Source organism: Chiloscyllium punctatum, chromosome 39 (assembly GCF_047496795.1).
Source record: "Chiloscyllium punctatum isolate Juve2018m chromosome 39, sChiPun1.3, whole genome shotgun sequence".
Classification (NCBI taxonomy): Eukaryota; Metazoa; Chordata; class Chondrichthyes; order Orectolobiformes; family Hemiscylliidae; genus Chiloscyllium; species Chiloscyllium punctatum.
The window spans coordinates 33,781,841-33,796,097 of NC_092777.1; the positions used below are offsets into that span (position 1 = coordinate 33,781,841).

A 14,257-nucleotide genomic window follows, 5' to 3' on the forward strand; every position below is an offset into this window, starting at 1 on the left:
GGAATGGGTTTGAGTGGGTTGCTCTTTGGAGGGTCGGTGTGGACTTGTTGGGCCGAAGGGCCTATTTCCACACTGTAAGTAATCTAATCTAATTGTACTGATTTTAGCCATGCCTAATTATGAGAAGTTATTCAAACTAGCAACATTGGGGGCTCTTTGCAAGATATTAGGATGGGGATTAAGCTGCTCGTCAGCTACATTTTAAAGGAACCGACCATGTCAAAAGAAATTCTACAGTGGGGAAGGAGACACTGAATTTTGTGTTGGCTCTACAACATTTTGAGATTTACAGTGAAGTTAAGGATGCATAAGGAACACTTACAGTGCACTGTAAGAAGGATGTGATTGCACTGGAGAGGGTGCAAAGAAGATTCACCAGGATGTTGCCAGGGATGGAGTGGATTATCGATGAACAGAAGCTGAATAAACTTGGGTGGTTTTCTGTAGAGCACAGAAGGTTGAGAAATGACCTGACCGAGGTATATGATTTTATAAGGTCCATGGACAGGATAGAAAGAAAGAAACTGTTCCTCTTAGTTGAAGGATCAATAACTAGGAGGCAAAATTTTAAGGTAGAAGTCAGATGGTTTTGAGGAATTTGAAGAAGCCTTTTTCACCCAAAGGATGGTAGAAATCTGAAATGTATTGCCTGGGACAATATTTGAGCAGGAAACCTCACAATCTTTAAAAAGTATTTGGATGAGCATTTGAAATGTCATTACATTCAAGGCTGTGGGCCAAGTACTGGAAAATGGGACCACTGCAGATCAAAAGTAACTCTTTTGTCTTGGAGACTTGATGGGCCAAAGGGCCTCTCCTATACTGTATGATTCTATAATTCTATGATCACCAAAACATGGAAGATACAGTTATTTATATGAATGACAATCCTTTGAGATATTATTAGTCTAAATAAAACTGTACATCGAAAATCTGAGCAATGAATGCCACTCACCTCAATACAATTGATCATTCTTTTCAAAGGTCCTGTTTGGCATTCTGTGGGACGGATCTTTCTATTGGGTAAATCTAGGAGCCAGAGACGTAGGGTACCACTAGCAAAAGAAAATTATATGCCAAAAGAATATTACCTAATTTCATTACCTACTTAAATGATATTTCAGGTGTAAATCATCTAAACCAACATATAAGGCTGGAACTTCCTGCAAGTTTTAGTGTAATTACAGCACAGGAATGGATAGGTTTTCTTTTAATCTGATAAAACTTACATTGAAGTGACTCAGTCCTCACCCAAGTCCACATGTACTTTTTGTCTATCATTGTTTCCTTAAGCAAGTTTTTCTGAAATGCTACTCACCAATTAAAATACAACTTACAAAGTAACCAGCTGTGTGAGTTTTTTGCACTTGCACTAAACTGGTGTAAATTTAAAATGAATATTTTTCAAATAGTTTAATTCAAAGTCACTATTTCTGACTTTTAAAGGCTTTTGTACATATTTTATTTTAATTTACTAAAATTAAATAGTTTCTAAATATTTTAATGTCGATAGCATTAGAATCTGTTATGCAAAACAGGGGTATTTCTACAATTTTAAAAATATACTGTGCTTAATGTGCATAGATGTTTTTAAGCTTTGAATATATATGTAAATTTTTGTAACAGCAATAAAACAAAGAATCTCATGGAGGATGTTATATATTATGTACGTCCTCAATTACCCACCCCGTTTCCAGCCTGCTGAAAGCTACTTTTTCTGTTTCAGTATACTATCCAGTTTCTAAAGAAAGCTCAGTGCAAAAGCACTGTAGAAATTGGTGTAGATTGAGTAGTTTTGCCATTAGCTCTTATTACAATCTCAATTTTCTTTTCTAACTTACGTTCCTCCTGTAATGAAGGTATCGTCCATATTATTAGCAAATTTTACAGTCAGTGCATTTCCTGCAGTGGCAACACAAGCAGGACTTCCACAGATAGATAACTTTGTTGCAATATTCCAAATGACAACACTGTAATAGGAAGAAAGCAAAATATACAATGTTTCTTAATCATTGTGAAGTCCTACAGAAATAAAAAGGATAACAATCTAGCAATTTGAGTAGCTTAATCGTTAAAAAAAGGAGGAACTGGAAGACAAAGTGATTGTTCTTTCATTTAAAGAATGGGCTTTAAACCCTCACCCAAGTCCACATGCACACTTTTCAACACAGAACAACACAGCAATAAAACAACACTGTAATTAATAATACACTGACAAAAATATAACTCGAGTACCACATGAAATTTTAACTCAGACCTCTTTCATTATCAGAAACATCAGGGATTACCACTTAGTTTATACTTAGAAGTTACTGTTGAGACTCAGTGAGTCATCAACTATTTTACTTTAATCAGTCTCACTTGTATAATTAGTTACACTCCAACCTTACAGCAGGATATGAATAAGCTCCTGAGTGACTGATCTAACCTTTACTGCTATTATCAAGGAAAAGAAAAACAGACAATGAGGTTGCAAAATGAATGTTGTTCATCAAGTTGCTACAGAATAGAAGGAGGCCAATCAGTGCTTTATTTGCATGCCTGCGCTCTGCAAAAGCAATACAGCTTGTCCCACTGCCTTGATTTTGCCCATATTTCAGGTTTTTTTTCACTTCAGACAATTATACACTTTTGAAAACCACATTTGAATCTGCCTCATGACACTCTCAGGCAGTGTGCAACTTTTAACCTTCAATGTTGAATAAATAAGTAATCAGGTATAATTAACTGAAAAATAAATATTAATTTGAGATACCTGAAAAAATAACAAACTTGGATATTTAGTCTTTGGATTAGACTGATGATCATATGCTTGTAGTTAGAAATATTGTTAGAATTTATCTGCCCTCATTATTGTGAGTTGACAACGAGACTTTGTCATCCTGTGGGACCATGGTGTTAGACTTCTAATACCTCAAAGTGATGTTTCTGCATTTATTGGGCTGCTACTGTTCCTAGATTGTCAGTCTTTGGGTTAAGTCACATCCTGTGCTAGTAATTGTATTTGGACTGGTTGTCCTCAACTTCAGCTCCCTTGATTTTCTAAGTGACATCCTTATATTTTGGATTAGTGGTGCTGGAAGAGCACAGCAGTTCAGGCAGCATCCAAGTAGCTTCGAAATTGACGTTTCGGGCAAAAGCCCTTCATCAGGAATAAAGGCAGGCCTGAAGTGTGGAGAGATAAGGTTTGGCCTGTACTTGGTTGATATAAATCTTAACTTCCATAATCTCTCTCTTTTTTCTCACTTTCCTTCTCTCTCTGTTGGTGATGCATTGATTTGACAAAAACATCTTTCAACATATATTAGACAAAGAACTATGTGTGTTTTGGAACTACTAAAACAACTAAAACTAAGAACTTAAAGAATTTCCTTAGAAAATAGCAATTTACATATTTTAATTTCCAAGAAACATTCTTTACTTTTATTGATCAGTCTGCATAGCACATCTTAGATAAGACCACAACATCTTATCTTATTTGGGCGGCACAGTGACTCAATGGTTAGCACTGCTGCCTCATAGCGTCAGGGTCTCAGGATTGATCCTAGCTTCGGGTGACTGTCTGTGTGGAGTTTTCGCATTCTCCGTGTGGGCGTGCTCTGGTTTCCTCCCATAGTCTAAAGATGTGCTGGTCAGGTGGATTGGCCATGCTAAATTGCCCATAGTGCTAGGTCAATTAGTCAGAGGTAAATGGGTCTGTGTGGGTTACTCTTCAGAAGGTCGGTATGGACTGGTTGGGCCGAAGGGCCTGTTTCCACACTGTAGGGAATCTAATCTAATCATATAGGAGCAGAAGTAGGTTATTTTGGGCCTACTCTGCCATTTAATGAAATCATAGCTGATTTGATAACCTTCGACTCCACTTTCCTGCCCTTCCCCCATAACCTTTGATTCTCTTACTGATCAAAAAACTGTCAATGTCGACCTTGAATAAACTTAGTGACATAGCCTCAACAGCCTCTGAGGTAAAGAATTTCATTTATTCACTAACCTCTGAGAAAAGAAATTTCTCCTCATCTCTGTTTTAACTGGGCTACCCCTTACTTTGAGATAATGTTCATTTTTTGATTCTCCTACAAGGGGAAACAACCCTATCAGCATTAACCCTGTCAAGGCACCTTTCAAGAACAGGCTGTGTGTATTTATATATATTGTACGCAGTACATACAATTGCATCACACTGAGAACCCAATTTATAATCCAATAATTCTTCACACACTCAAGATTATCCAGCAAATGTTGTTCATTGCAGGCCACATTGAATGTCTCAGTGTCAGTGCAATACTCGTATGTAGACCATATGTTCCAAAGATTTGCTAATCATGGTTGATTGCAAAAGGATACAGGCACTGACTGTATTCAACCACCCTGATCTTGCAAAGCTCACAACACAATGTTCAACATTAGATGTGATTCTACAATTGGACAGCTGAATAACCCTGAGAATGCAAATAATTATGCTGACAACCAATTTATCATTATCAGTTGGGCTTGCAGTGTGTTGCACCTACATTCATTAGAGGCTACATATTCTTATAGACAGGGGTCTGTTTTGTGCAGACAGAAAAAAAAACATGTAAGTACACACAGTATGCTGTCATACATCATAAATGTTGTTTTCCTCCTTAAATTGGCATTCTTCTGAATTGTCTCAATGAGTGCAAGTGGAAAAGCTTCAACACGGTGTCACTTCTTTCAGCAACACTCAAAACTACTAAACAATAAAGGAGGTAGATATGGCTAAATATGGCTCTTGTGGCTGAAGTATTCAATGGAGTTGGGGGAGGGCAGGATTAACTATTGAGCTCGATGAACACCCATGAATGGCGGAGCAGGCTTGAGTGGTCAAATAGCCGACCCTTGCTCCTATCTTCTAATAAAACTTACTTTTCAACCAAGCAGTTAGCAGCTCAGGTAAAATCCAGAATTAGAACTAAATCCCCTTAAGCCCAAACATAGACACATGCACACAACACAAAAGACAATATTCTCTTCAGAAAAAATGCAAAAGAAAACTCACACAAGCATCTGAAATCAAAGGACAGAATTTGATGGAAGCTTGATTTTTTATAAACTGTAGGTAAACCACTGCAGGCATTAAACTGTTGACTTAACTTCTAAGATACTGTATGGTATAACCCATCTTCAAACCTGAACATGTCCAATATCTTCTATCTTCCATATCTTCTATCTTTTACATAACCCAAAAATATAAATATACATTTCCAACAGTATAAGACATTTTTGCTAACATATCACTGTATTATTATTTTATGGGAGATGAACAAGCATGATTTAAGTTGGACAGCAATTGCAGATTACACTAGAAAACTGATATTTTTGTAAATGAAAGGTCCTTATTTTATTAATTTTTTTGGTCTGAATTTTAATATTTGTGTTCTGTAACTCCACTTATTTGATGGAAATTAATTTCTAATAGACTGGCTGCTTGAAGTCTACACATGTGGTTATGGTATTTTCATTGTTAAGATAGAAAGTTCCAAGATAAAACACAAAAAAGGAAATACAACGTATTTCCAAGTCAGGTTGGTGAGTGACTTTAAGAAAGACTTTAAGAGAGGTGGTGGTTACTCATTTGTCTGTCACCATTGTCCTTCTAGATGTTACAAATCACAGGTTAGGAAGCTACTGTGGAAAAAGTCTTGGCAAGTTGCAGCAATATTGCAGGATGTACGAGATACATCCTGAAGTCAGTATGCATTGATGATGGACAGAGTTAATGTTTACACAGGCCAATTGAATGAACCATTTTGTCCTTAATGATGCTGGATTACTTTAGCTTTGTTTGAGCTAATCAGGAACCTGACTTGTGTTTTGTATATGTAGAAATGTTTTGAGAGTTAGGAGGTGAGTCACCAGTATTTTAGCAACATTATATATCTGGTCCAATGAAGTTTATGGTCGATGGAAGTTCACATGACTCAGATGGTGGGTTTTAAAAAAATTATTCACAAGATGTGGGTAACACTGGCCAGGCCAGATTTTTTTGTCCATCCCAGAAGAAAGTTAAGAGTCAACCACTTTGCTGTGGGTCTGGAGTCACATGTCAGCCAGACCAGATAAGGATGGCAGTTTCCTTCCCTAAAGGACATTAGTGAACGTGATGGGTTTTTCCCCATAATTGCAAATGATCATCATTGGACTCTTAATTCCAGATATTTATTGAATTCAAATTCCACCATCTGTCACGGTAGGTTTCAAATCTGGGTACACAGAACATTACTTAGGTCTTTGGATTGACTGTGCAATGATAATACCACTATCAAAATCAATGCCATTGAACATCAAAGGGAAATAGTTTGATTTTCTCTTTTTGGAGATGACCATTGTGGACTAAAAATGTGGAAAAATATCACTTGTCACTTAACAGCCTGAACTTGAATGTTGTTCAGGTCTTGTGGCATATGCCTTTGGCTGGTTCATTATTTGAGGAGTTGTGAATGAAAATGAATACTACGATCATGAACAAAGCTTTGCATGCTGATCTTTTGTTGGAGGAAAGGTCATTGATGAAGCAGTTGAAGATCGTTAGGCCCAAGAAACTACCGTAAAGAATTTTGACAACAATGTCCTAGGCTAAAACGATTGGCCTTCAACAACCACAATAATTTCGATTTGCCAAGAACAATGCATTTTCGGTACTGAGAATGTAAATTAAAAATAGAACATGCAGCATTTGTGAAGAAAGAAACAGAGTTAACATTTCAAGCCAAGAATCTTAACTATTATCAGGTTGTCAATTTGATACATCGATTCTGTTTCTCTCTCCATGTAAATGGCTAGACCAAGTGAAGATTTCAGCAAATTTTTCGTAAAATTTTCTTTTGTGTTATATATAATTCCAGTTAGTGGAATGTTTTCCCATTATTTGTATTGACTTAAATTTTACAATAGGTTCCCTCTGTTACCTGCCATCATCCTGACCGCCAAGAGAGACCAAATAGAGATCATTTGGGGAAAATGCTAATGATTCAACTTTGGCTTGGTGAAGTGTCATGGTTGCATGAATTGCTTTTTCAACATAGTTATAGATGATGATATCAGCCTGCAACGATATACAATATGCAGATTTCAGTCAATCACACTGAATACCTCTCAGTAAAATATGAACTGTCAACACAGTGGATCATTCAAATGTTACATTAAATGATCACAAAATCAACAGTGGTGAGGACTTGAAATCAAAAATAAGCATTTCTGTTTAGATTTTTTAAAAAATTACAATTATTAGAGGTAATTCTGGTGTTAAATTATCTGATATTATTTGCCTTTACTATAAAGACAATGGGCTGAAATTTTACCATATGTTAGCAAAGTGTCATTTTTATTGAGTTTCATGGAGTGTTCCTCTCTGCGAAACCTAGCATATGTTTTCATGCAATCACCCCAAACTCATCTCATTAACTAGGTGCCATGCATCAGTGGCATCCCCCCGTTATCCAGCGCCAACCCAATTCACCCATTTGCCACAGGCAGAAATATTCTTAGAAACTCTGGCTTATGCTGGCATCCATGGTGTTGACGCCATATTTAAAAAGCCATTGCAAACCCAGATAAGCACTGGCATTCAGAGCCGCACTGTATGATTGCATACATTTGTGATGACATTGTGGCTTTAAGAGGTGTGTTTTGTCCTAATTTCTTTTAGAGAGAGACTAGGGGTCAGGTACCAAGTCTCTATGAAAAGATAAACAACTTGTGAGGCCTTCGGGTTTTTTAAAAATTTGGAACAATACAAAGCAGTGTGAGTGTTTGTAGTCAAGTCCTCCTAGAACCAGGATTTTCGAGAGCTTTTGGCAGTTGTCACTGGCGTCTCAGAAGGGTTGGAAGGCAATGAACATCTTTTGCCCTCTACTCTGTCTCTCTGGGGAGCTGCTGCATGTATCTCTTTCTTGCTGATATGATTGTACGTGACATGATCTGTTTTTCCAAGAGTGTGTTTATCGGACGGTACTATATAAGAACAGTTACTTAGTAATAATTCCTGTAGCTATTGTTCTGTTAAGTTTTTTTAGTAGAGTTAAATTTCCAAATTCCTTTTTTTGTTGTATTTTAACTATAGTGTTTGAATAAATTGTGTTTTGCTTAACATTGAGTAGTTTGACAAATTGAATTACATCCAGAACACAAGATCTCATATTTACATTTAAAATAAGAAAATGTTAAGGTTTCAGCTACCTTCTTAATATATTTTGAAGGGATCTCCTCTGGTCCATAACACATTCTACCAGGGCATGGAAGTGTGAAGCTTTGTGAGGCAGTCGGCAAGTAAGGATATTAAAAGAATCCAATGGCTCAAATAACAATAAGTGCTCAAAGATTAGATTAGATTCCCTACAGTGTGGAAGCAGGCCATTTGGCCCAACAAGTACACACAGACCCTCTGAACAGTAAGCCACCTAGACCCATTTCCCTCTGACTAATGGACCTAATGGGCAATTTAGTGTGGCCAATCCACCTGACCTGCACATTTTTGGATTGAGGGAGGAAACTGGATGGTAATCATACAGGCAGTAGGAATAGAAATTCCATGATGGCATTTGGTCACATGAAGCACTCTGCCACCCTGGTAGTTTGGGCAAGGCGGATGATGTAAAACACAGGATTTTGTCAAAATTATGATATCAATGCGATCAACCACAATACGATTGAGGATGGCAAGGATCTGGTCTGTGGATCAAACCCAAGGCCACAGAGATGATTGGAGTGAAAGTGAGTGGGTGGGGAAAGGAACTATTAAATTTTGCCACTGGCGTGTACACAAGATAAAAGGTTAGGTAAAAGGAACCTATAGCAAACAATGGGTGCTTCAATGGTCTTTACAGAATGTCATAAAAAGCATATAATTCAGCTTTGGTCTTATCCAAGAGTGATTCAAGTTTGGAGTGGCAGCAAGAAGACAGAGGACAAGTAATAGACTCATGTAAATATTGCAGGATGGGGAGTGGGGCAGTCAGATGGTGGCTTAACTGGTTTTGGGAAATGGAGAACAAGAAGGTAGAAGAGGAACTAAAAGAGAGAAGGAAAGTAGATAGAACTAATATGTTTATGTCCAAAGCAGCAGCCAAAATGTGTGCATGAATGGCCATATTTAGATTACCATTGATTAAATGGTTTTGTATTCCTTTCCTCTCTTTCCAGAATAACTACAAATCTACATGGTTACTCTAAATGTTTGAATACGAGGATAGTTTACTTTGTATTCTGGGTCTCAACAGATTTGGTAATCTTTATATACAAATCCTCTGTATTTTGTTCTGCACACACTTCAATTGACTGTTTCTGCAGTTGTATTCAGTAAGGGGAGGAAAAAATGGTTAATTTCAAGTTCTTGATATTCTAAATTCTTCATGCATTGCAGAATTAAATTTGCTCAGGGCAAAAGTCAGTAAAACAAAACATTCTTCTTACCTTAAAGCCCATATAAGTGACCTGTCCTGTTGCAATATATCTTCCACTCCTACTAACCGCAACGAAGGAGATATTGTTAGTATGACTTTCCAGGAAAGCTTGTTGGCTAGTCTTGAGGTTTTGTACAATGGTTGTACATCCCAGAGGATAAATTATATTTTCACAATCAGGATGCACAAATAAGCCAGAAGGTACTTTTCCTGTAAAAACAGCCATACAATCTAACTTAAAGTGAACCAGAATCAAAGAATGCTTACATTTACAAGAATGCTATGTTTTGCATTACGCTGTGCTCTCAAAATGTTTAATCTGTTGTGGATTGCTTAGCCACTTAAGTCTGTACTGAATACCATTCTGATGACAAATCTGTTGACTCAAAATATTAACACTGTTTCTTTCACGACAACACTGTTTCTTCAGCACTTGCATCTTTTATTTCAGATTTCAACCATCCACAGTACTTCGCTTTTATTTAAGTATATATTCAGTTGGATTGTCATTTCTGTTATATCATCCTACTACAGAGTACTATAGCCTTAAAAATGCTAGGCATGGATATTTCTCAATAAATGTAACTAATATAAACTTTTAGAAGCTTCATAAAACAATTAGTTTTCAATAAAGAATCTGAAGTGATCAGAAAACTTTGAGAAGATTTGTAGTTGATGCTAAGGATGTAAGTTGATGGTAGGGATGTAAGTTAGCTCGCTGAGCTGAAAGATTTGCTTTTAGATGTTTCGTCACCTACTAGGCAACATCATCAGTGATAGTCCCCAGTGAGGTGCTGGTGGTAGATCCTATCTACCTTCCCTTGAAAAAAGAACCAGAAATGACATCACCCACCTTAAGAAACCAAGACCTATAAATAGAGAGACAGGACATACCACCAGCACTTCACCGGAGACTCTCAGTGATGATGTTACCTACTATGGTGACGAAAAGTCTGAAAACAAATCTTCCAGCTCAGCGAGCTAACTTATATACTGATCAGAAAATATTTTTTTTAAAAAACTATATTTAACATTTTCTGGCACTGTGTGGGAGTATTATTAAACAACATTTGCCATCACGGCACATAAGGAGACATTAGAGAGACTACCAAAAATTTGATCAAAGTTGTGAGTTTAGGGTACACTTTAAAGAAAGAAAAAGAGCTAGCGAGGCAAAGAACCTCTGGGAATTACTTCCAGAGTTTAGGGTCTTGGTAATTTAAAGTGGAGATAAAATTTGGGGATCCTCTATGCGGAAAACCGCTGAGATCGCTAGGGTTGGCGTATTGAGGGAGATTACAGTATTAAGGGGAAAAAACATCGAGGGATTTCAAAACAAGACCGAGAACGTAAAATTGAAGTATTTCTTGATTGGGAGTAATGTAGGTCAGAGAGGACAGTGGGAAGAGGGAAAGCGGACTAAGGCAGAATCAAAGCATGAGCAGCAAGGTCTTGGCAAAGACATTCCTTGCAAATGCAGTGCAGTGATCTCAGAATGCAATTAAATTTTAACAGGACAGGAGCAGTCGGCCTGACTCCCCTGTCAGGGAGGGGTGGGGGGGGGGAAGATGCCCAGACAAGGAGCTCACTGTGGACAGAGTGTGGTCCTCAGACAGAGCAGGGACACAGCTTCGAGTAGATACAGACCCTAGAGTGTGACCACAACAACCAGAGAACAAACACCCTGCCACCTGAGCTACTGCCTCTCACCATTAAAACCAATGATGGACTCCAGCTCGAGTTGCGAGAAGTCCTCAGTTTCCTTGGCCATGACTTGTTGTTTGGAGGCGAATCTTCAATGGGAGCAGCAACTACCGTACACTGTGTACAAGCCGTCGCTAGGAGACCGGCAACGACATGCGCACTGAGGAGCAGCTGTGCCGGTAAAAACATGCGCACTGAAGAGCAGGTGTGCCGGTAGTGACATGCGCACTGAGGAGCAGCTGTGCCGGTAAAAACATGCGCACTGAAGAGCAGGTGTGCCGGTAATGAAATGCGCACTGAGGAGCAGCTGTGCCGGTAAAAACATGCGCACTGAGGAGCAGTAGTGCCGGCAATGACATGCGCGCTGAGGGATATTCATGCTGCAAGTGGGGTATCGAGCCGGAAGGACATTATTTAATAAACTGCATGAACTTTCAAAATTTATTTCCGATTTATAGCAACATTAAAGTCTTCAATATGTAGAGTATTCTTTTATTCTGGTAGACTAACCTGAATGCCATAAAATAATTATTGTGCATTTATGGACTAGTTTATTTAATAAAATTGTGAAGTGATGTGAAATATTCTATAATGTTAACTATTTTAAAAAGCTTCATAAAGATGGGATTGAATCGAATGCTTTATTATGTTGGTATTAATTCAGGATTATTATCATTCGCAAGAAAACATCATTTACAGTAAAGCCATTTAAAAAACAATGCGTGTTATGCAAATATTCCTTAATTTTCTCCCCCACCGATTTCTGAAAGTGGAAGCATGTGGAACCAATTTGTTTCAGAGCCGAATAATTTGTTTGTTTTGCTTAATATTATGGCATTTTCAACCCAAATCTCAGTGGGTGTACATGTACACGGTGAGTTTTAATGTCAGTGTACAATGTTTGCGCACTTTTTGCACGCTTAATTTGTAAAGGAACATTACAAAATAAATCATACTTTAATATACCTAGAAACAGTACTGTCGTAATCAAGGAGGAAACTGCGTATTGATGTTGCTATTAATGGGGGTTCCATGGTGTAATGGTTAGCACTCTGGACTCTGAATCCAGCGATCCGAGTTCAAATCTCGGTGGAACCTTACATATTATGTTGCTTCCTGTTTTTCATGCAACTCCCACTACCTTAGAGAAAGAAACAGCGTGAATTATTATTTTGTATGCCGCTAGTGACTTCTGCAGCCGAACTGCAAAACTAGTTTAAAATTAGATACACGGTTCAGACAAATTTAATTGTAATGCATTTTCATTAGTACGTACCATGCAAGTGCATCAAGAGGGAACTACATGAATCCAGCAGTGAGTGATCCGGATGGACTGTACGCATTAGAAAACAGTAAAATAGATATGATGTTTTTAGTTTCATTTACTGTATTAACTATATTTGCTTTGGAGCACAGTGCAGCGCTGGAAACAACCCAGAGGTGGATGTAATTAATCTCCCGGAACAGCTTATACCATCATATCTTGAATCACAGGGCTTCGTCCACTTTTACGTTTTTGTTAATAGATAATAACTCACATTGAAAAGTATGAACAGGGTGCTGCAAATAGCAAGAAAAAAAGAAAACAAAAGGACCGCGAATGACAGATTAATGTCAATACAAATATCACGACACTTCACTATGTCGCTGTTTATATAAAGTTAGGGTAAATGCTTTTATAGATGGGACTTTTGTTTCTAATTCAATCGGATAATTGTGGCCAAAGTGCGCTTGAAATTGCGGAGGTCAGTTTAAAGTTCAGGGGTCCACTAAATTTCATGTATATAAACAGGAACACGAACACGAGTCTATCTTGGTTTAAAAGTACTTTCTATATTGCACTATACTGAAATATTAAAAGTTTCACTGGTGTGAATTGGGCAGTTTCAGACGTTTAAAAATGTGTTGCTGGAAAAGCGCAGCAGGTCAGGCAGCATCAAAGGAACAGGAGAATCGACATTTCGGGCATAAGCCTTCGAGGAGAAAGTGAGGACTGCAGATGCTGGAGGTCAGAGCTTAAAAATGTGTTGCTGGAAAAGCGCAGCAGGTCAGGCAGCATGAAGAAGGGCTGATGCCCGATTTTCCTGTTCCTTTGATGCTGCCTGACCTGCTGTGCTTTTCCAGCAATACATTTTTAAGCTCAAATTTCCGGCATCTGTAGTCCTCACTTTCTCTTAGTTTCAGAGGTTTGTTTTGATATGAGAAAACAAGACTTAAAAATGTACAGCCAGGAAATTTTAATTGAAGAACACACATGAAGGTGACTAGATCTGCTGATTTGAGCTCTACACACCCTCGAATACAAAACAAAGGTTTTGCGGCAGGACGCCTGGGTTTAAATCCCAACTGCTCCAGAGGTGTGCCATTGTATGTCTGAACAGATTGATTTAAATAGTTATTAAAAAATAAGATTTCATTGGAAAGGACAAATCAGTACTGTAGGCCACTAACACAACCAGACCGTGTGAGGCCACACATAGAGAGATGAAAATACTAACTAGCGTAAAATCAAAATCTAATTCAGCAGAGTTAGCGTGACTTCATGAAAGGGAAATAGTGTGTCCAACCATATTTTTACTGATATGTGAGACGTGCGCATCCCTGGCTCACCAGCACTTATTACCAGCCCTGAGCATTTGAGAAGGTGGTGGTGAGCTGCCTTCTTGAACCACTGCAGTCCACATGCTATAGGTAGACCCACAATGTCATTAGGGAGAGAATTCCAGGATATTGATACAGCAATAGAGAAGGAACATAATATGTTTCCAAGTCAGAATAGTGAGTGACTTGGAGGGGAACTTGCAGAGGATGCACCTGTTGTCTATGTCCTTCGAGATGGAAATGGTTGTGGATTTGGAATGTGCTGTCTAAAGATGTTTGTGGTGAATTTCTTCTGTGCATCTTATAGATAGTACACACTGCTGCTACTCAGTGTGTGGTGGAGAGAATGGATGCTGGTAGATGTGGTGCTAATCAAATAGGCTGCTTTGCCCTGGATAGTCATAGAGATGTACAGCACAGAAACACCTCGTGTGCACCTTGTTCATGCCGACCAGATATCCTAACCTAATACATTCCCATTTGCCAGCACTTATTCCATATCTCTCTAAACACTTCCTATTCATATACCC

General features: G+C 38.2%; 1 protein-coding gene and 1 non-coding gene across 2 annotated transcripts in view; one reads left to right on the top strand and one right to left on the bottom strand.

Moving 5' to 3' along the window:
* Positions 1 to 11,269, bottom strand: part of cfap52 (cilia and flagella associated protein 52) — an 88,733-nt gene extending 77,464 nt beyond the window's left edge. The window contains exons 1-5 of the mRNA XM_072558428.1: positions 11,133 to 11,269; positions 9,433 to 9,632; positions 6,930 to 7,066; positions 1,842 to 1,970; positions 956 to 1,055 (exon numbers count right to left, since the gene is read on the bottom strand). Coding sequence (XP_072414529.1) covers positions 956 to 1,055; positions 1,842 to 1,970; positions 6,930 to 7,066; positions 9,433 to 9,632; positions 11,133 to 11,193 — 627 coding nt within the window. The 5' untranslated portion in view covers positions 11,194 to 11,269. The remainder of the gene's footprint in view (positions 1 to 955; positions 1,056 to 1,841; positions 1,971 to 6,929; positions 7,067 to 9,432; positions 9,633 to 11,132) is intronic.
* Positions 11,270 to 12,152: 883 nt separating this feature from the next.
* Positions 12,153 to 12,224, top strand: trnaq-cug (transfer RNA glutamine (anticodon CUG)). The gene has a single exon. It is a non-coding gene; the product is annotated as a tRNA-Gln (tRNA).
* The last annotated feature ends 2,033 nt before the right edge of the window (positions 12,225 to 14,257 follow it).